Source organism: Crinia signifera, chromosome 1 (assembly GCF_055691185.1).
Source record: "Crinia signifera chromosome 1, ASM5569118v1, whole genome shotgun sequence".
NCBI classification, from domain to species: domain Eukaryota; kingdom Metazoa; phylum Chordata; class Amphibia; order Anura; family Myobatrachidae; genus Crinia; species Crinia signifera.
Window position 1 is genome coordinate 231,551,931 of NC_139217.1, and position 21,211 is coordinate 231,573,141.

The 21,211-nt window shown below is 41.4% G+C and overlaps 1 protein-coding gene across 1 annotated transcript; it reads right to left on the minus strand.

The window, feature by feature from the left end:
* Positions 1 to 7,123: 7,123 nt before the first annotated feature.
* On the minus strand, positions 7,124 to 20,192 carry AMH (anti-Mullerian hormone). Its single transcript, XM_083179407.1, has 5 exons — positions 19,547 to 20,192; positions 19,231 to 19,400; positions 18,314 to 18,434; positions 10,466 to 10,628; positions 7,124 to 8,718 (listed from the first exon to the last, which is right to left on the minus strand). The coding sequence occupies exons 1-5, from the start codon at positions 19,950 to 19,952 to the stop codon at positions 7,824 to 7,826; spliced, it is 1,755 nt and encodes a 584-aa protein (XP_083035533.1). The 5' UTR covers positions 19,953 to 20,192; the 3' UTR covers positions 7,124 to 7,823.
* Between the last annotated feature and the right edge of the window lie 1,019 nt (positions 20,193 to 21,211).

A 21,211-nucleotide genomic window follows, 5' to 3' on the forward strand; every position in this document is an offset into this window, starting at 1 on the left:
AGGTCAACACAAGCATTCGGTCGTCATTTGGAAGGTCAACAGTCAAAAGGTTGACATGGGGCTTTTTACTATTTTGACCCGAATGTCGACACAGTCAACATGGACACTAAAAAAGTGCACTACGTTCATTTGCATGGCTCGCTGTGCTCTCCATGCTTCGGGCACACTATTTTATGCTCTAGTGGATGGTAGGGCATGAAATACCGCCTGTCGGCACATGTTGGCTCAAAGAAAAGTGAGAAACCCCATGTACACCTTTTCACTGTCAACCTTCCCCATGTCAACATATTTCTTAAGTGGTTTAATTTATGACCGTATAACCATGTTCAGACGAGAAAGGATGTTGTTAACGATGTGCAGGAGTACGCATTGTTAATGATGTCTAGTATGTATGGGGCTTTATATTACATAAAGATTTCTATCACCTTTATGTTGATTGTTTTAAGCCTCTCCTTCAGACTATAATTACTGAGCTATGGAAGTGTGGTTTATTTCTATTGCTAGATTGGGTCAGTATAATTTAAGTGAATATTCTTCCTTGAATCTTGAATCTACTGCACATTCTTATTCACATTCCTATTTGTGAGCTGCAAATCTAGTCCGAGAATTTTGATAAAACACTGCACTCACAGATGATGTAATTGGTATGTTTGGTATGGCTCTGCTCAGCATAAAGGTGTCCAGTTACCTTCTAAATAGTATTTACCAGAGGGGTGGTTGCGTTGACTGAGTGCTGCACTTATGCGGGTCTTATTATATTGTGAGTAAAAATACAGGAAAGAAGATGTGCATGAGGTGTGAGCAGGACCGGATTAACAATGGGCATGATGGAGCTGTAGCTCCGGGCCCACTCTCCAATAAAATATGCTCATTTTGTTGTTGTTGGCAGGGGCTTTCCAACGAGCCTCGCCTCATGTCGCTAGCCCCCTGGAAACCGGAGATACTGCCAGGCAAACCTGGAATGTTTTTACCATAGGATAACATGGGACCTGTTAATTCTGACCTCCACCCGGTTCCAGCGGCTGCCAGTTCCCCCTCCGGCATCACAGAAGCTCGAGGTTGATCTCAATCTGATACCATGCTGGTCCATATGGGTTCAGAGATATTGTGGGTAAACCGATTTTTTCATTCATGAAATGTTAATTTCATGGCTGTTCGTGTTGTTTGAGGGCAGATTTCTCTGGAACCAAACGGACCAGTTTCAAGGGACCAAAATCCTTCGAAGCCCAATAAAAAGTTCATCAATATGATTTTGGTCTTATGTAAATGGATCAGTTGGTTCCGAAGATATAGCCGGTTGTTTAAAGGGGGGGGGGGGGGGGTTTCTCTCTCGCTCACACCAGAAAATGCAGGGACTAGGCTGGTGTAAAAGGGGCCAGCACGGGAATGTCCCTGCATGATTCTGGGACCATATTCCATAGGTAAGTCCCTGCATTTTCTGGTGTGAAAGTTTTAATGTGCGCCTTTGGTGCGCAATGCCCCTGTTAATGAAGCATATTGTGAATTTTTGTTCAATCAGTTTGGTATAGTGTGAATTTTGGCTCAATCCATGTGGCATAATGTGAATTTTGACTCAGTCGGTGTGAATTTTGGCTCATTCCATGTGGCATAATGTTAAGAGGCAAGTACAGTATAAGAGGGTTACTATTGTGTTGCATGATTTGTGTTGTATAGGGTGTGGTAAACTTAGGTGACCACATAAAAGGTGCTGAAATGTTGTCTACCAGTTTTGGCTTTCAGTATTTTTTTTATGACTAAAGTGCCGCCTCACCCTGCAAGTATCTTTCGGACATCAGCATCCTACTGTATCCCCATGCATCCTGTGAGTGTCAGAATTTGTAATAAATATATATATATATATATATATATATAATTGCATAGATGAGGCACTCTTAGGGCAATTGGGATACGTGCAATGAAAGATATGAATCAACTGGTGCCCTCCATATAGTAGGTATATCCTACAAATACACAGTTCCTGGTGGCGGCACTCAGTAAAATAATCACACCATAGGCAGTAGCTTGTAGCCGACGTTTCAAGGCCGTCTGGCCTCTTTATCAAGGTGCAAAGAGATGCACCTTGATAAAGAGGCCAGACGGCCTTGAAATGTCGGCTACAAGCTACTGCCTATGGTGTGATTATTTTACTGAGTGCTGCCACCACCAGGAACTATATATATATATATATATATATATATATATATATATATATATATATATATATATATATATATACACATACAGGGCCACCGACAGGGTGGTCTTTAGTCCCAGGCCCCGCCGATCTGATAGAGGGTAGGGCCCAGGCAGCTCTATCCCCTGCAGCACGGTCATCCCCGCCCCTTAACTGTCCTTGAGCCCGCCGCACAGCTCCGAGTTCATTACGGGCCCGGCGGCCACGGTGGCTCATTGTGACTGCGCACTGCACATCCTCCTCCAGCAACAAGCCGGCCAATGGGATTTGGAATAGGAAGCCCTCACCGCGCGGTGTGGAGTAATGATGTCATGCTGTGCGTGACAAATGAGTAGCAGCGCAGCGGCAGCACAGTCAACCTTGCTGCATGCTGCATAACATGGAACATGAACATAACATGGAACATAACATGGCAGGAGCTGCCTGCCCGCCACCCTGACCCTTGCCTTAAGGTACCAAAACGCAAAATGCCCAGCAAGGGGGGTGGGGAGGAGGTAGGTAATGGGTGCCCACTGCCCACCAATGTTTATGTATTTATACATCCACTGCCCACCAATGTATATATTTTTATATGCCCACTGCTCACCAATGTATATATTTTTATATGTCCAATGCCCACCAATGTATATATTTTTATATATCCACTGCCCACCAATGTATATATATTTATATGCCCACTGATGTATACATTTTTATATGCCCACTGCTACCAATGTATATTTAAACACCACTGCCCTCCAATGTTTATTAATATTAATGACGTATAAATTACCAGTGGCAAACGCAGGATTTTCAGAAGGGGGTTTCTAGCGACACTCCTTGCCACCTACCTTTACCAGCTAATCCACCCTGATCAAGTTGGCTTCATCCCAGGTCGACAAGCTTCAGAAAACACCAGACGGGCTCTAGACATAATGCATTCCATTCATAAGCAGAAATTGCCATCTCTAATTCTAACATTGGATGCTGAGAAGGCATTTGACCGTATTTCATGGTCTTTTGCCTTCCAGGTCCTTAGAAGGATGGGTTTTGGTGGAAAATTCCTCCAAGGTATTCAAGCTCTATATCAATCCCCATCTGCAACTGTATCAGTTAACCGCTGTACTTCCTCACCTTTTGGCATCACAAACGGCACCAGGCAGGGTTGCCCACTCTCACCTTTAATGTTTGCACTTGTAATGGAACCCCTCGCCGCGAGAATACGTAGCAACACGGATATTGGAGGTGTGCAGGTGGGGCTGACTGAACATAAGATTGCATCATATGCAGACGATGTTCTGCTGTCTCTGGGTAACCCAACTCAATCCCTGCAGCCTCTACTAGCTGAAATAGACTCATACTCCCAATTTTCTGGCTATAAAATGAACGCTGACAAGACCGAAGTCCTAGACTTCTACCTCCCCAGGCCAACCAAACTAGCACTGCAGGCTTCTTTCCCATTTAACTGGCACAAGCGGAAAATTAAATATCTTGGTATCTTTTTAACTCACCAGATTCACCAGCTATTCCAGGCAAATTTCCCCAGGGTTTTAGATCAAATTAAAACAGACCAACTAGCATGGTCTTCCCACATCATATCATGGATATGCCGAATAAACACGGTGAAGATGAATATATATATATAAATATATCTTAGCTCTATTTGGCAAGTGACACCATTGTAGAAAGGTCAGCGTGATAGCCAGTACCTCTGGTAATTTTTCTCATCCACCCAGCTTAATAAGAGCAGGTTTGCCGCATCTATTTAAAAACTTGTGCCAGATTGCGAGCCATTCGGGGCTCACGATCCGACAGACCACTGCAGCTTCTGATTGGCTGTCGAACTTCAAACTGCGATTGGCTCCCGATGCCGGCTTGAGTTTTGAAATAGCCGAGGCAGACCTGCTCTCATACATTCTCTGTCTGACTGTTACCACAAGTGCACCCGGCCAAGACCAGATAACTATACAGAATAATGAATTGTCACATACTATACAAGCACTCTTTCTTTGAAAATCAAAAAAGTCAGATCATGCTCTTGTATTGAAAAACCTGATCGAGGTAATACTCACCATAACAGTTTTGCTTTTTAACTAAGACCTTGTGGAATTCCTTGTAGATAAAGCTTAGGCTTATTTTACAGTCATGTAACAGAATTCACATAACATCATATTGTTATTACACTTCACATTGCAGAGATTTGTTATAGTAACATGTTTATGTATTCAGTCCAACACTGTTAGGAGTCACCGCGACTCTAAAATAGCAACAAGCGCTTATCTTATCTTTGCACTTTCATAATGAGGACAAGGACGACGTGTGATGCTCAACACAGGATTGTAGAATATTTATCCACTGTTTCTATACGTCTGATTCATGGATGCACTCTTCAGCACAGTAGCTGCGGCTGTATGCTGTATGCTAATGCTGCAGGGTTGTCCTATGTAAATACATGCTTCCTGGCTGCTACTGTGATCCCCTGCTCAATGGTAAGATTCCCAATCATTCATTGTAAAACTGCAAGATCATTGCTCCAACATGCGTCCATGAATCAGGCCCTATGAACAAATATTTATGTAACAGGATTGCTGGTTACAAAGGCAGTAACATCCTATTGACTTTATTATCCAATGTCTAGTTAGTAAATTGCTGTCAAAGATGTTTACATGTGTATGCTGCCAGTGTTATGATCGTTTAGTCGACCATAACTAGGTCGACAAGCATTGGGTCGACACCACTAGGTCGACATGCAGCAAGGTTGACATGGGTTAAGGTCGACATGGGTCTAGGTGGACATGATATTAGGTCTATACTAGCATTAGGTCGACATGGGTAAGGTCAACAGCCAAAAGGTCGACATGGGGTTTTTCACTGTTTTTTGACCCGAATGCCGACACAGTCGACATGGACACCGTTTCAAGAGCAACGCATCCAGTCGCATCGCTCGCTTTGCTCGCAATGCTTCGGGCACACTATTTTATTCTCCCACCATGCCCTAGTGGATGGTAGGGCATGAAATTCTGCCTATCGGCACATGTCGGGTCAAAAAACAGGGAAAAACCCCATGTCGACCTTTTGACTGTCGACCTAGCCCATGTTGACCTAACGCTAGTGTCCACCTAATGTCATGTCGACCTAGACCCAGGTCGACCTTGCTGCATGTCGACCTAGTGGTGTCTACCCAATGCTTGTCGACCTAGTTACTGTAGACCTAATGCCCGGATCCCGTTATGGCAAGCTAGACTTGGCAATTGCTGTTTGAACCTACATTAAATACAGGTACACCACCAATTTTCCAACACCCTCGTTTCCAGCACTGTGCTGGGTGGGTTATAAATATTCTGGATACAGGGGTAGATGTGTGAAGCAGCAGGGAGGAGAAGTGATAAAGAGGTAGGGTATACATATTTAAGTATATATTTATATGAAGACATAATGCACTTCTTTAATGTTTCAATCTGTTAGTTACAACGTTGAAGAAATGCTGTGTTGTGTGTGCATTATATCTCACCGTGAGTGCTGCCTATCTGTCTACCTGTATTCTCCCATCTGGGATGTGTGGGCACCCAGCGAATTTGCCACTTTGTTATATAATCCTGCAACACCATTCCCCTTACAATAAGGCCACAACCCTTTTGATCGCGTCGCCGCAGTTCATTTTTTCATGGCATGTGATGTTTGGAACTGGGACCACCCGTTACTAACTTTCTAGTTTTGCCTATGGTTTTTAAGTATACAACATTGCCATTAAGCTTTACTAAATCAACATTTCCCACAAGTGGCAGTAGCTGTGTGTTGCAGTCCCTATTGTCAAAGACTTGTCCCAATGTTTTCCCTGAAATTTTCAGTACAGAGTATAGACTAAAAAAATTCTGTGTATGATAAAAATTTGCATCAACTATTATAGTTTTAGGAGGTGTATGTAAATTATAGCAGGACTGTTTTAGATTATTTTTATTTTTATAATAATAGCCAAATTTAGTAAATGAATGATAACTTATTTCAGAATGTTGGCAACTGTGGTACTTTAAAATCAAATGAGTCTATTTAAAGAAAAACATGCACTCTAGGAATTTCAGGGATTTCTTCTGGATTCCCGGAAGAGCAGGGAATGATTAATACCAGCACGTGCCAGCCTGTGTTCTGCCCCAACAGCCATGATTCATGCAGGTCCGGTTTAAGGGGGGGGGGGTGCTCAGACCCATGGGCCCCCCTCCATCTAGGGGCCCCTGTGGTCGGCATGTATTTTTCAAAAAATAATACTTTTTTTTAGACTAAATGTTTTGTGCATGGGTGGGGTAGTGCTGCAGCTTCACCTATCTGCCAATGTGACAATGATTAGGGGTGTGCTTTGTGTTTTGACAGTGTAATATTCTCCCATGTCATTTGCGGGCAGTAATGAAAAGTGGGCGGGGACCCCCTGTTTAAAGTGACCCAGGCCCCCCAAAGGCTTAATTGAGTCCTGAATGCATGACCGATGACCAACAAAACTGCTGTCTGTAGGACAATACAGAGGAAAAAGTGGGAATTGACAGCTACTTGACTTCAAACCTAAACCAATCACTCAACATTTGTGCCTTGAGTGAGTTTTCACATTCATATTTTTCCAGTAAAATATCTTTTTACACAGTCCGTTGGGAATTTACACAAATAGAAAGCAGGTTATATTTTTCATTGGTAGCTACACAAAAAGGGATGCTGCATTGTGTAGTTTCCGAGGCGGAATTACCTAATTGAAACTGGGTTTTTACACTTCAACTGACTAATTCTGTCCAGGTACTGTAATACCCCTTTCACACCGCACAAATAACCCGGGTTGTTTCCAGGTTGTTGCCAGGTCGGCGTGCTGTGTGACATTGCTTTCAAATGAGTACAGGGGTAAAGTGCAGTCATTATTTGGCAATAGTTAATAGCTGTAAACCCCGATAGGGAGTGATCATAATAGGAATATCTTGTCTGTTAAATATTTGTTTATTTTTTATATAAAGCAGTAATGGAAAGTAACCTCTAAGTCATACATAGAAACACATTATTTAAGCTAGCAATAAAGTAAATAAAAGAGAGATACAGATAGGAATACTTTAGCCAAGTACGCCTCCCACCAAGCTCTCCATTCCTTAGTGGAATCCAGGAGCTGGAGGAGCATATTGCTGTACCTCCCGCCATGTATCTCCACATCTTTTGAGAATACTTTCTAGATAAGTGAGAGATGTATCAAACCTTCTAAAGAGGGCAGGTTGAGAAGTTGCCCATGGCAACCAATCAGCCTCTAGCTTCCATTTTATAGACTGTACTTGAGCAATGATAGCTAGAAGTTGATTGGTTGCTATTGTTAACTTCTATACTTGTCCTCTTCAGAACATTTGATGCATCTCCTCCCAAAGTTAGGTACACACTGAATTGCTGTGTAAGCTATGGGGGTAACATATCAGAGCCTGCGTACAAATTGACATATCGCCCCTTCCTCCTTTACACTTTCTGCATATTGCTGGTACACACTGAGCGATCATGCCAATATGTGGTTCCAGTGTGTACCTGGCATAAGTCCTCTAGCTATCAGTTACACTGGAGTGTGTTGTGAGGAATATATTATAGAAAGGTAAACATTAGATCTTCAGCCTTTAAACTCTAGTGTCATTCCCTAAAAAGCCTATCGGCAGCCACATTCTTTGGCAACCATGTTGGGATAAAGATGAAGCTTAATACCATTTTCATGTGCCACCATAAGCCACTGTTCTTGGTATCGAACAGGGACACAGCAAGGAAGGCGGTCAAGACTAGACTGTCTTCTCTCCTGCAGTTGGATGAGTAAAATAACATGGGCCTGATAGTCACTTTGAGTGGTCTGTGGGAAGCGGCAAGGTCCCACACAGTTGTTGATGTTGATTTCCTCTGGAAAATGAATGTCCTTATACTGTGGATGTGGCTTTAAGTTGATGGTTAGCTCTTGAAGGCGACAGTGAGGTTTGAGGCCTGCTCCACGGTTCTGTCGGGATAGCTTCTTGCGGTCTTGCCAATAAGCATGAATCGTCTGTAAAGTTTTAAGAAGCATCAGAGAATGTAGTTTCCTATGCTGTTTTTCTCTCATCTGCAGAGATTTCTCCTCTTCCACAGGCAAAAAGCTAAGATTCATATGACCATGACATGAATTTAAGAGTTTTTTCAGGACTTGGACATGATCAGCAGTTGAAAAAACTTCTTTCATGTCTTCCAGTACCTCTTGTGTTTTTTCTGTGATACTCTGTAACAATGTCTCATTCAGTCTTCCTTGAATTCTATGAGCTAGTAGACTTTTGCTTCCTGGTAAAAACAGGAAAACTAGGGGCTCTTGAGACTCTATCAGCCATTCCAAAGCCTCCAGCTCTGTAACATTTAAAAGTTGGGGACGAAGGTCTCCAGCACTTTCATCATCAGGATCCAGGGGGAGATGTACGGTGGAGGATGCTTTATCATGTGAGGTCATCAGAAGTGTTGACAAATGGGAAAGGGTTTCCAGAAACTCATCTTTCTTTTTATAAGTAACTGTAGCAGCGAGATTTTCAACGCTGTAAAAATAAAAACGTATAAATGTGAACTTTTTGTATTTGTAAGGAAGAATCAAAAAAACAACAGAAGGGGCTTTAGTACATTTAAAAATCTGTAAAAAGACCCAGAAAACATATATTTTTTTCTTTAGTACATCCTGCCCAGAGACTGAACACTGGTCCTTTCGTAAAACACTGCTGCAGGAGGCCTGACAATATTTTGTCTGTATTGGTGTGCTTTATGTTAAGTAATCTTGCTTTCTCATTATTATTATTATTATTATTATTATTATTATTATTATACTGTATGATTTCTGAAAAATCCATAAAGGCGATCATGATAGAAGCCAATTACATACAATGACCTAAAACATAAGGTGGCCTTAGAACATGTGAGCTTAGAATTTAAAAATGAATCTTAAGTATTAATAAAACATGCTATATGTATTTTAATAACCTTATAGATTTTTAAAAATACATTTTTGGGTCAAGGGTGACCAGTAACTTCTTAAGATGACCACATACATGATTATCTGGAAAACCATCCAACTAGTTGGCTAATTGGTGAAAAAAAATGTTAATTCAGCCGGTTTGTTCAGCTGCGAATTTGCAGGCTCTGCAATTAATGAATAACCATGCATGTGTACGCTCCGCAGTGCCCATGCTGGAGCCGTCCGTGTGAACAAAGCCAGCAATGGATAGCCATCGCTGGCTGTTCGTAAGATGATTGGTGTTATCTGGGGGGGTCGCCTTAAAACGCAGAGGGGTCCGGCCAAGGGGAGGGAGGCCCCCTGATGTCTCTTCACAGTAATGACAGCGCTGAGTAAGTCTAGACTTACTTTGTGGCTGCAAACAGGGGACTGTGAGGGTGACAGGCAGCTGGCAACAGCAGAGTGAGGGTGACAGACAGTCAACCCACTGCCTGTCACCCTCACCCTGGTGTCACCCTCACGCTGGTGTCATCCACTGTCTTTTTAACTGTTTGCACTGGGAGCAGAAATGTCTAGACACGGCCCTGGCTATCAATTCTTCAAGACACATAGGGGAAAATTTACTAAAAATACGAATACAAATTGTTGTATTTTTGGCATAGTAAATGGCAAAAATATGAATGCGCCTAAAATATTTGTATATTAATAATACGAATATGAATTTTTTTAGGTGTATTTGCCTTAGTAAATTTCCCCCATACTGTACTAGTCAAGGGCAGAGGGCAGTCTGGGAATCATTAAAGCCATACATTATATATATATATATATATATATATATATATATATATATATATATTATTTTTGACCGTAGCTTTGCTGAAAACTCCTTGATAAAGATCCACTAAACAGGATCGAAACGTCGGAAGAGGTATTACTTTGGTCTTTTTTTGAAGCATCACTTGGTATGTTTTTTCTTTTTTTTGACTTTTTTGAATAAATACTAAAAGTTTTTACGTATTGGAGAGTGCTCCGTTATTCCCTTCTTGGGGAATTTGGATTGTGTGTATTTGGCACACCTAGGTGTGACCTTGGGGCAACCCATAAAAGTAATCTACAGTGTGTGCGAGTGCAGGTACTAATATCTATCTATCTATCTATCTATCTATCTATCTATCTATCTATCTATCTATCTATCTATATATATATATATATATATATATAAAACTATCACACTTCCTTACAATTTTACAATACACTGTGCTGCAGACAGCTGTAGAGCTAAAGCAGTTTTAACATTCATTCAAATGGACAAAGAGGTAACAAAGGTAAATACACACCTAGATGCTGATATATTCTGATCAGGCTGTAAGATGGAGGGATAGCTTCCAGGCTCGACACTGTGGCCTACAACCATGATTAGGACTGGTGTGATCTTAGTGAAGCACTTTGTATCCTTAGCAAACAGGTACCTGGCAGCTTCTGCAGTTGAGAGAGCAAGTCCTGTCCATGAAAGGCAGAGGAAATGATAAGAAAGCAGCCCTACCTCATTAGTGATATTCAGTACTGAGTAGTCAGGTGATATATACAATTTGAATATATACAGTATGTCTTAAAATACTCCACTTCAAACTAAAGCTGTGTACACATGCTTCGATTTTCCCTGTTTTCAATTTGATTTTCTTTATAGAAGCAAAATCGGTACTTATGTAGTATCTGGGCGTCCGATTTTGTGATTGTATGCCTTACCTTAATATATCGATGCGATTCGATGCGATTTTGCATAGGATTCAATGTTAAGAAGGTCCTGTTCATTTCCCCACTATCCAAGTGGGCATAGAGCTGATTTTATATAGCGTGGTGAGCGCAGCGAGCCCGAAGCGTGGCGAGCGAACGCATATTTCTTAAAAAGTATTCTGTGTCCCCTCGCGGGGCTCGCCACGCTTCGGGCTCGGTGGTTTGCTACGCTCGCCACAGGTTTATATCCAACTCCATGCCCACTTGGATAGTGGGGAAAGGAAAAGGACCCCTTTTTCCCATTGAATTCTTTTTCCCATTGAATTCTATGTTAAAATGGACTCAGACCATTTTAACATTGAATCCTATGGAAAAATCTTGACCATCGCATCGCATACGATTTGGTCGCATGCGATGCGATGCGATCTCTAAATCGGACGCCCAGATACTACATAAGTACCGCAAAATCTAATCGAAACCTAATCAAAATCGAATGTTTTTTAGGACACTTTCAACTGGCATTCAATTCGATGCGCGCTCCCGTTTTCTCTATATCAGGGCCGGTGCTAGCCACTACAGCAGCTCCTGCGGTGCAGGGAGGCACCTTGCTGAAAATGCACTCTCCCTGCACTTCCACTCTGCTACTGCTGGGTCCGGATCTGCCTGTGATGCGCCGGTCACACAGGCAGGTGCAGACGCTGAGATTCGGGAGCAGCAGCCACCTACAGTAGTATGGGCCGGGGTAAGTGCCACCAAGGAAGGGTAACAGCCGGGGGGGGGGGGGGTGGTAGTGGATGGACGGACAGGGGAGGGGATGATTGGACAGGGAGGGGATGGACGGGACAACTGCTGAGCATTTTCACCTTAGACCACCAGGGAAAAATAATTAAGAGATCAACTGCCAATTTTAAAACCAATTTCATATGCTTAACTAATACCACACAAACTAAATGTACTACAACATATGTGTGCTATTGCCTCTTGATAAAGGGGTATGAAAACCCCGAAACGAGCCGTTGGGGCTATGCAATAAATTTGAAGTTTTACTTCTTTTGAACTTCATGCTGCAGTGACGTGTTTTTCCTGTGCTAAGGGATCCTGACTTATATATATATATATATATATATATATATATATATATATATATATATATATATATATATATATAATGGCTGTGTGGGGGTTTGCTGAGGCACAAATGGAGGCGAGTCAGCTTTGCAAAGAAAAGTTTACTGTGTAACAACACATATCTCGGTGCCGACGTTTCGGGGTCCCGTGTGCCCCGTTTTCCAGGAGAGAGATCTTCTCTCTCCTGGAAAACGGGGCACACGGGACCCCAAAACGTCGGCACCGAGATATGTGTTGTTACACAGTAAACTTTTCTTTGCAAAGCTGACTCGCCTCCGTTTGTGCCGCAGCAAACCCCCACACAGCCATTATCCAATTCTGGCTGCTGGCACCGGAGCACACACACCGTACTGCCGGACCACTTTCTCCAAGATTATATATATATATATATATTTATATATATATATATATATATATATATATATATATATACAGACACACACACACATAATGTCCATCATTTAATTTATGTGAGTTTTACTTAAGCATATTAAATTGGTTTTAAAAGCGCACTATCCCTGGTTTTGTTTTGTGTGTGTGGGGATTGGAGTGGGGGAAATGCAGTGTGGGGAATAGGGACACCAATTTCCTTTCTGGTACATGGCACCAAAATGTCTACATACCGCATTGCGGCTACTGGGCACATTGGGGCAAATGTATTAAGCCTTAACAAGAGATAAATTCAAGTGTTATAAGGAGAGATAAATGTCCAGCCAATTTTTTTCAAACACAGCCTGTAACATGGCAGTTGGCAGCTGATTGGCTGGACGTTTATCTCTCCTTATCACACTTGCATTTATCTCTTGTTAATGCTTAATACATCTGCCTCATTATTTGTATAAGAGGCATATTACTACGGGCCTATACATACAAGTGCTGTCTCTTGGTAAAGTATTGGAGGGCGCAAATGTATAGTTTGCAGGGGGGCGCCGGACACCCTAGCACCGGCCCTGCTCTATATCGAAAAGAAAAATAGACTGTGCAGCCAAGGAAATATCAAATACAATCCAGTAAATTGAATGTGTACACTGTGAAATTGATATTGAATTGAATGTAAAGGTGCGTACACACGTACAGATTTTTCTGTCTGATATATCTGGTGGGAACAAAAACCTGGAAATGTATGGGCGCAAATGACAATCAAAAAATTGTTCCCAAATGCTTGAAAACAGACAGTGATCAGTCAGAAAAATGGTTTATATCATTCTAATATAACAGTTTATCAAAGCATATTTTTTTTCGGTACTTATGTATTATCTGGGCTCCCATGTTAAATACACCCCATTTTTTCATACCCCTACTATCCAACTACGCATGGAGTTGATTGTATATAGTGTGGCGAGCGCAGCGAGACACCGTGCCCGAAGCGTGGCGAGCGGACGCGGTCTCATAAGAAAAACGGGAGCCCAGATATTACATAAGTACCTTTTTTTCTGTTTTCCTGCATTTGGGTGGAAATTTGTGATTGTCATTTGTTCCCATACTGTCATTTCCAGGTTTTTGTTCCCACCAGATAGATCAGACAGAAAAATCTGTACGTGTGTACGCACCTTAAAAGGCCAGATCTACTGCCAGATCTAATGGAAAGATCTAATGCCAGATCTAATAGAAAATCGAATCTAACATCGAATCTAAAGCAAATCTAAAGCCCTGTACACACGCTTAGATTTGCTTTAGATTTGATGTTAGATTCGATTTTCTATTAGATCTGGCATTAGATCATCCCATTCGATTTGGCATTAGATCTGTACTTTTGCATTTGATTCAATTTTGATTTCACAATGTAGGCACAATGTACTCATTTGATTTACTGGATCGAATTCGAGATTCCCTTGGCTGCACCGTAGATTTTTCTATTCGATTTTGAGAAAACGGGAGCGCGCATCGAATCGAATGCAGATCGAAAGTGTCCTATAAACCATTCAATGTGGATTCTATAAGCAAAATCGAATCGAAAACAGGGAAAAATCTAAGCATGTGTACACAGATTAAGTGTGTGTACACAGCTTTCGGGAAAGAAAATTTTGGTACTTATGTATTATCTGGGCTCCCATGTTAAATGCACCCCATTTTTTCATACCCCTACTATCCAACTACGCATGGAGCTGATTTTATATAGTGTGGCGAGCGCAGCGAGCCACCGTGCCCGAAGCGTGGCGAGGGGACGCGGTCTCATAAGAAAAACGGGAGCCCAGATATTACATAAGTACAAAAATTTTTTATAACATTGCTTTTCAATGCTGTGTGCTCACCAATGTGTCTGTATCGACATAATGCGTAAATGACACTCAGATTACCATTTTTTATTCTTCATCAACAAAGCACACATCAAATTGGTTTAAGGTATGTTTTCTGTAAATGTCTCCTAATCCATGCTGATACATGGTATAGTGCAGGTGTAATTTGTTGATCTTATTGGAAATACTGGCTGAATTGCTGTGTTTGCAGCATAGTATAAAATTTATATGGCTGTGTGTGTTTTACATAATTTCCATCTCACAATAAATGGGGTACAGTGACTCTGCAGTCACCTCAGCAAGGAAGGTGGGGGGGGGGGGGGGTATTTAAAACCAGGCTATAGCTGACCTTAACCAAACTATATCTGGAACTAAGGGGGTTATTCTAGTTCACTCTTTCTGACAAAATCCTTCTTAGATGGACAAAACCATGTGCACTGCAGGTGGGGCAAATTTAACATGTGCAGAGAGAATTAGATTTGGGTGCAGTTTTACTTCAAAGTGAGATCTATATTGCAGTGTAAAAATAAAGCAGTCAGTATTTAACCTGCACAGAAACAAAATAACTCACCCAAATATATTTCTCCATTTTGTCCATCTAAGAAGGATTTTGTCAGAAAGAGTGAACTAGAATAAGGCCCTAAGTGACTAGAAATATAAGGCTTCTTGGACTCTAAATGGGTTCATTGTCATAGGCGTGCGCACATTGAGTGTTAGGGGTGCACAGGCTAATGCTGTGACCACCATTATGAACACCTCTGCCACTAGCAATACCAGCAATATCTTTTTGCATTGTTAATTGTACTAGACCATTGTCATATCACTACACACCTGTGTCATCCATATATGTCTTTTACTTTATTTGCATGGAGTAATTAGAAGATTAAATTTGAAATAGGCAGGATATTATGGTGTGGCTGAGAGATGTCTTATATTGTAGCGAGTGCCAATAGATGATTGGAGACACGCCTGATTGGTGGTATTAGACAGACCCAATGAGCGGTGTTAGATATGCCCAATAGGTGGTGCTAGGGGCACCCCTTTGACGGTGCACCCCCTAATAAAATGTGCTGCACACGCCTATGTTCATTGTACATAATAATCTCTCTAGAAAACAAACCCACTACAATCGTTCCTGCTGCTAAGCACCTCACCAAGGGCAAGATGTACTAAGCCTAGAAAAGTGATAAAGAAGAGAGTGATTTATCACCAACCAATCAGCTCATAACTGTCATTTTGACATGGCAGTTAGAATCTGATTGGCTGGTTGTTTATCACCCTCCATTTTTTTCACTTTTCAAGCTTAGTACATCTTGCCCCAAATATAATTTTAGAGATGTGTCTGTCCATCTCTGCACTGACTGGGGTGACCAGAGCATAATATGCTCCTCACAGAGAGCTCCAACCTAGCAGAGTACATTACACAGGCAACTGCTGAGGGAGCTGCTGAGCATGTAACACTTAAATCTAACTCTCTCTGCACACGTAATGGGGGTTATTCTGATTCACTCAGAAATACACAATCACTCTCTAATGGACAAAAACATATGCACTGCAGGTGGGACTGATGTAACATGTGCAGAAAGAGTTAGATTTAGGTGTTTTATTGTTTCTGTGCAGGGTAAATACTGGCTGCTTCATTTTTACACTGCAATATAGATATCAGGTTGAAGTACAGACCCCACCCAAATCTAACTCTCTCTGCACATGTTACATCAGCCCCACCTGCAGTGCGTATGGTTTTGTCCATTAGAGAATGATTGTGCCTTTCCGAGTGAATCAGAATAACCCCCTATGTCTGCCCCACATGCAGTGCAGCATGGTTTTGTTAATTTGAGAAAAAAAGTGCTTTGCGATCAACTCTGTCTGAATCAGGCCCTTTGTTTATTTTTGAGAGGCAGAGAGGAGCCTGTATTAGGCGGAGATGCAGGTCCTGATATGCCACATGGAGTAGTCTGGGGTTGCTCCAAGGTAGGTAACTCTTAGTTCAGATACAGTATACCAAGTAAGGAGCCATTATCATGTGGCTCTTTGCTAACTAATTGTAGACCCAATTTAGGGTAACAGTGGTGTGGGGTGCGGTGCCCCTGGACTGGTTGGGCTGGGTGGCTTTAGTGCGGCATCCCCTTACATTCTATTAACACTTTTCCCTCACTAACACTATATATCTCTTATTTTAATTACATTTCATTTATCTCTCTCCTTATGTATAGCTTCGGCTTCCTATCACTAATTGTTAACACTTAGTATCTCACTGGCATGCCGCACTGGGCCTCCTAGCTTATGATAGTTTTTGGGGTGTCACACCCTGCACCTAGATATAGCGCTAGGGACCCTCAATATACAGAGAAGCCTTGACGCGGCTTGGGGGCATGTCATATGCCTGCGCAGGTATATGTAACCAATATCTCTGAATTCTATTATCATGTAGTGTTCAAGATTGGTTGCTAAAACTATTCAGTGTGCCGGGGGAACCAATGTCTTGTTACTTACTAAGTATTAACCCCTCCCTTGCATGCACCTGAAAAGTTTTTCTGAACTAATTTGAGCATCTACCACTATCTGTATGTTTATTTTTACTGAGAAATGATATCATATACTCAAACACATGTTGCTGCCAACTATTGTACTGGGAGGCAAAGCAAACAAATGGCCTAGGTGTGTCTACAAGTTTTATTAAGCCAATGGAATATATGGAGAACCATTATAATTGTATGTGGGGATAAAAATCTAGATCTACCACTTATCTGAATATTATTCATTATACAAACTATCAGTTTGCCCTTCTGCTCCACTGGAGGTTTCTGTCCTCCCTGAGCTCGCCTTAGGACACCTGCGTTATGGTTTGACAGGTGTACCGCCCCAGTCAAACTCCCCACCTGCCACTGTCCATTACACAGAGCATTCTAATGTCATAAATACAATACAGGCCCCATCTTTGTAATATCTACAAAATACAACAAGCTGTACCTCCAGGTCACTGTAAGACTAAATACAGTATTATTCAGTCCTCATCAATATATTTGAATCGGGGACATGTAATTGCTATATGGAATAGCAGGTGCAGTAATTATTGGGGCTTCCCTTTTAATATTCCTAGAAATGCCACTGATTTTATGGCAGTGATTGGCTTGAATCTCATTAATATTTTTTTTTCCCATAAAAAGGCAGCATCAGCTGTTTGCAGACATATGCTCTTGAGGCAACAGTAATCCAGCAAACCTATGATTTACAGATTCAGTGGCTGGGTAAATTGAAGCTTAAATTTACCCTGGTTTAATTAGCCGCAGAATCTGTGTAACTCATAAGTGTTACCATGTCTATCATTAAAGCTGCCCATAGATGGTCCGTTCCCGGACCGTCCGTTCTGTACTATGAGATGCGCGCTCCCGTGCATCTCATCGTACGGTACAAAAAGTATGTGCTGCACATACTTTTTGTACTAGCTGTTCATCACATCGCATTGCATGCACACTGCATGCACAAGGCATGCGATGTGATGCGATGTGTACTATTTAAATCCCGAACGGATTTGTTAAACGGACCGTGTATGGGCAGCTTAAGGCTAATTTTAAAAATGATAGATCATGAATTTGTGATTTTTTTCAAACAACAGATTTTAATTTTCATATAAGCATTAAGAAAGAAAAATCATATAGAACCAAAGTGCATTGTACTTAATAAAATTATTATTATATTTTTATGTGCAGCCATATACACATTGGGGGTGATTTTGGTTGGTTCGCAATAGCAAACTCCTTCTTTAATGGACAGAACCATGTGCACTGCAGGGGGGTAGATGTAACATGTGCAGAGAGAGTTACATTTGGGTGAGTTATTTTGTTTCTGTGCAGAGTAAATTCTGGCTGCTTATTCTTACACTGCAATTTAGATTTCAGTTTGAACATACCCCATACAAATGTAACTCTCTCTGAACATGTTACATCTGCCCCAACTGCAGTGCACATGGTTTGATCCATTATTTACATGCAACCTTAAATAAATCAAGTTTGTGATCTTTGATATTTATAACTAAATCCATTTACAGTAAGCTATAGTTGTGATTGTGTGCCTTCATTTTCTTACCATTGGAATAGTGTTTCATATGAAATGACATATGGAGTCTCAAGTCTCCCGGCTCAATGGTCCTAACTGTCCCACTCAGTCTGACGACAAGATAGCGTGTCTCCAGTGACAAGCAGACAACCTATAGACAGAATGCCTTAATCAAGAGCTGCTGTACAACTTCAATAAAAAAAGGACTAAGGACCTTAATTTCACCAGCCACCTCTATCTCAGGGCCTTATTTTGGTTCATTCTTTCTGACAAAATCCTTCTTAGATGGGCAAAACCATGTGCACTGCAGGTGGGGCAGATGTAACATGTGCAGAGAGAATTAGATTTGGGTGGGGTTTTACTTCAAAGTGAGATCTATACTGCAGTGTAAAAATAAATCAGTCGGTATTTTCCCTGCACAGAAACAAAATTACTCACCCAAATCTAATTCTCTCTGCACATGTTACATCTGCCCCCCCTGCAGTGCACATGGTTTTGCCCATCTAAGAAGGATTTTGTCAGAAAGAATGAACCAAAATAAGGCCCTCAGTGACAAATATACATGTGCTTTTGTTGAATCTATATTATATTGTTTTTACTTAAGTTATTTATATTTATCCGGTTTGCATTCATTTTGAAATATGCTTTTGTCAATGTGCAACATATGTATTGTTTATTGTTCTCTATGTCATAATGGACTAATAACTAGGGTCTCATTTCATTATTGTTGAAACAGAAACATAAAGTAAAAAATCTGAAATGATAATTAAACATACATTATTTTTTTTCATCCATAGTTGTCATAAAAAAAAATCCTGAAAATGTAGTGAGACCTATGCTAACTGTACAGTCTTCAAATATAACATCAGTTAGTCTTCAAATATAACATCAGTTAGAATAGAATGACCCTGACATAATAAAACTAATATTTCATGACACCGACTTACCTGTCCTTGTTTGATAGCTTCCCCTGACATTAGGACCTTGGATGTCGGTGCAGGTATCGGTGTATCTGGATAAAAGACAGCTAGAAGTAGATGCAGGTGCTGGAGGAGAGGGTAGACATGTTGCTGCACAGTGCCATGAAACTGCATGCTGGCCCCACTCTCCCACTCCACTGTGGGCCAGGAAAAAGGGTATTTTATTATTGTTAATAATACAAAAGAATAATCAGTGGCAATGAAGAGTAATAGAAACTTGTATAGCTATATAATATTACCTAGGAATGATGAAAATGACTCACTTAGGGAATAAGTAACTCACCTTTCTGTAGATGCAGAAACACAAACTGCTTCCCTTGAGGTTCTGTGAGAAAATTTGCGAGTTCTGTCATGGCTACCATGTTCTCAGAATGCGTATCCCCTGGGCACACCCCAAACAATGCTTGGTGATCATATAAGTCTTGTTTAACTGAATCCAGAAAGCCAGTCTCATACTGTCTCAGAAGTCCATGTGTCTGAAGGTTGCCCCAGCTTGTCCCTGTGCCTTCCTCACAGGCTGATCCCTCACCGTGACTCTTCCCATGCTGAATAACCCCTTCTTCCACTGACAGCATATGTCTGTTCTGATCCACTCTGGCAAGTTCTCTTTCCCGCTCTGCAACATCACTGGGTAATGCTTGGCAAAGAAATGGAAACAAAAGCCACCAGACAATTGTGGAAATCCCCATTACAGCGCTTTTAGTCAACAGGAGTGGAAGAGACCTAAAACACAACACTACTTTAAGCCTCTTTGGTCAAAAATGTACTGGGGCAAAGGCATCTTTTGGAACAGACTACATTCCAATTAGAAAGCCAAGTGTCTTCTAGAACAATGGTTCTGTCACACCCCTGGACGAGAAAGGAGAAGCTGCCAAAACCTGTGCAGAAGGGAGGAAAGCTCTGGTGTTATGGACACAACTTAAACCTTGAACAACCTGTGGGATGTATATTATCCCATGTGTGTATGTGTGTGTGCTTGAACAGATGGAATGGGATCCCTAGCTGTGTATTTTTAGAACTCTGCTCCTGTGAAAGAATCTAATGTACCTTGTCCTTGAACATAGGATAACAATTGCGCTATTGAATCTTCATCTACAAGAGTAAAATTCTGTGTTCTTTTTTGGCATCATAGTTATCAATAAGCCAGGATATTATACAGTTATTTACAGGATGAGGGAGCTGTCTGATTAATGTATAATTAGAAACCTATTTCAGCTTTAGCTGCCTCTGAGTAGCAATGCTCTACGGATTGACTGTGAAGCAATAACACAAAATATTGATTGCCATTCCACCTTGAATCCAAGGGGGTAGATTTTCTAAGGTGCGGGATTATAAAAGTGGAGATGTTGCCCATGGCAACCAATCAGATTCAACTTAACATTTATTTACCCCCCGTCCAGAAGGTAATAGCTAGAATCTGATTGTTTGCCATTGGCAACATCTACACTTCTATAAACCTGTACATTAGTAAATATATTAATATAAGTATTGGCTTCTACTGACCATAAGAAACTAAGGGGCAGATTTATTAAGCTCGGTGAAGTGATAAACTGTCTGGTTTTTATCACAAGCCAATCAGCTCCTACCTGGGAAGTTTCAGGCTTGGTTTGAAACATGACAGGTAGCAGCTGATTGGCCGATGATAAAAAAACAGACACTTTATCACTTCACTGAGCTTAATAAATCTCAGTAGCGCACGCAGGGGGTTTCTGAGTACCCAGAACACCCCCCCCCCCAGGAGTCTAAGCTGAGGGTCCCCTCTTTCCATAGGTACAAGAATTCTAAAAATCGGCCCATGGGAACCGGAGATATCTGACTTCAAAGCAGTGGTCCCCATCCAAGCCTGTAAATTGCTCTTCCCAGTCAGATATTTCAGGGTTTGTCTGAGTTAGAGTTTTCTGAGGATATATTCCAAAAGCTGGGACCCTCCCCCTTTGATGGACACTAG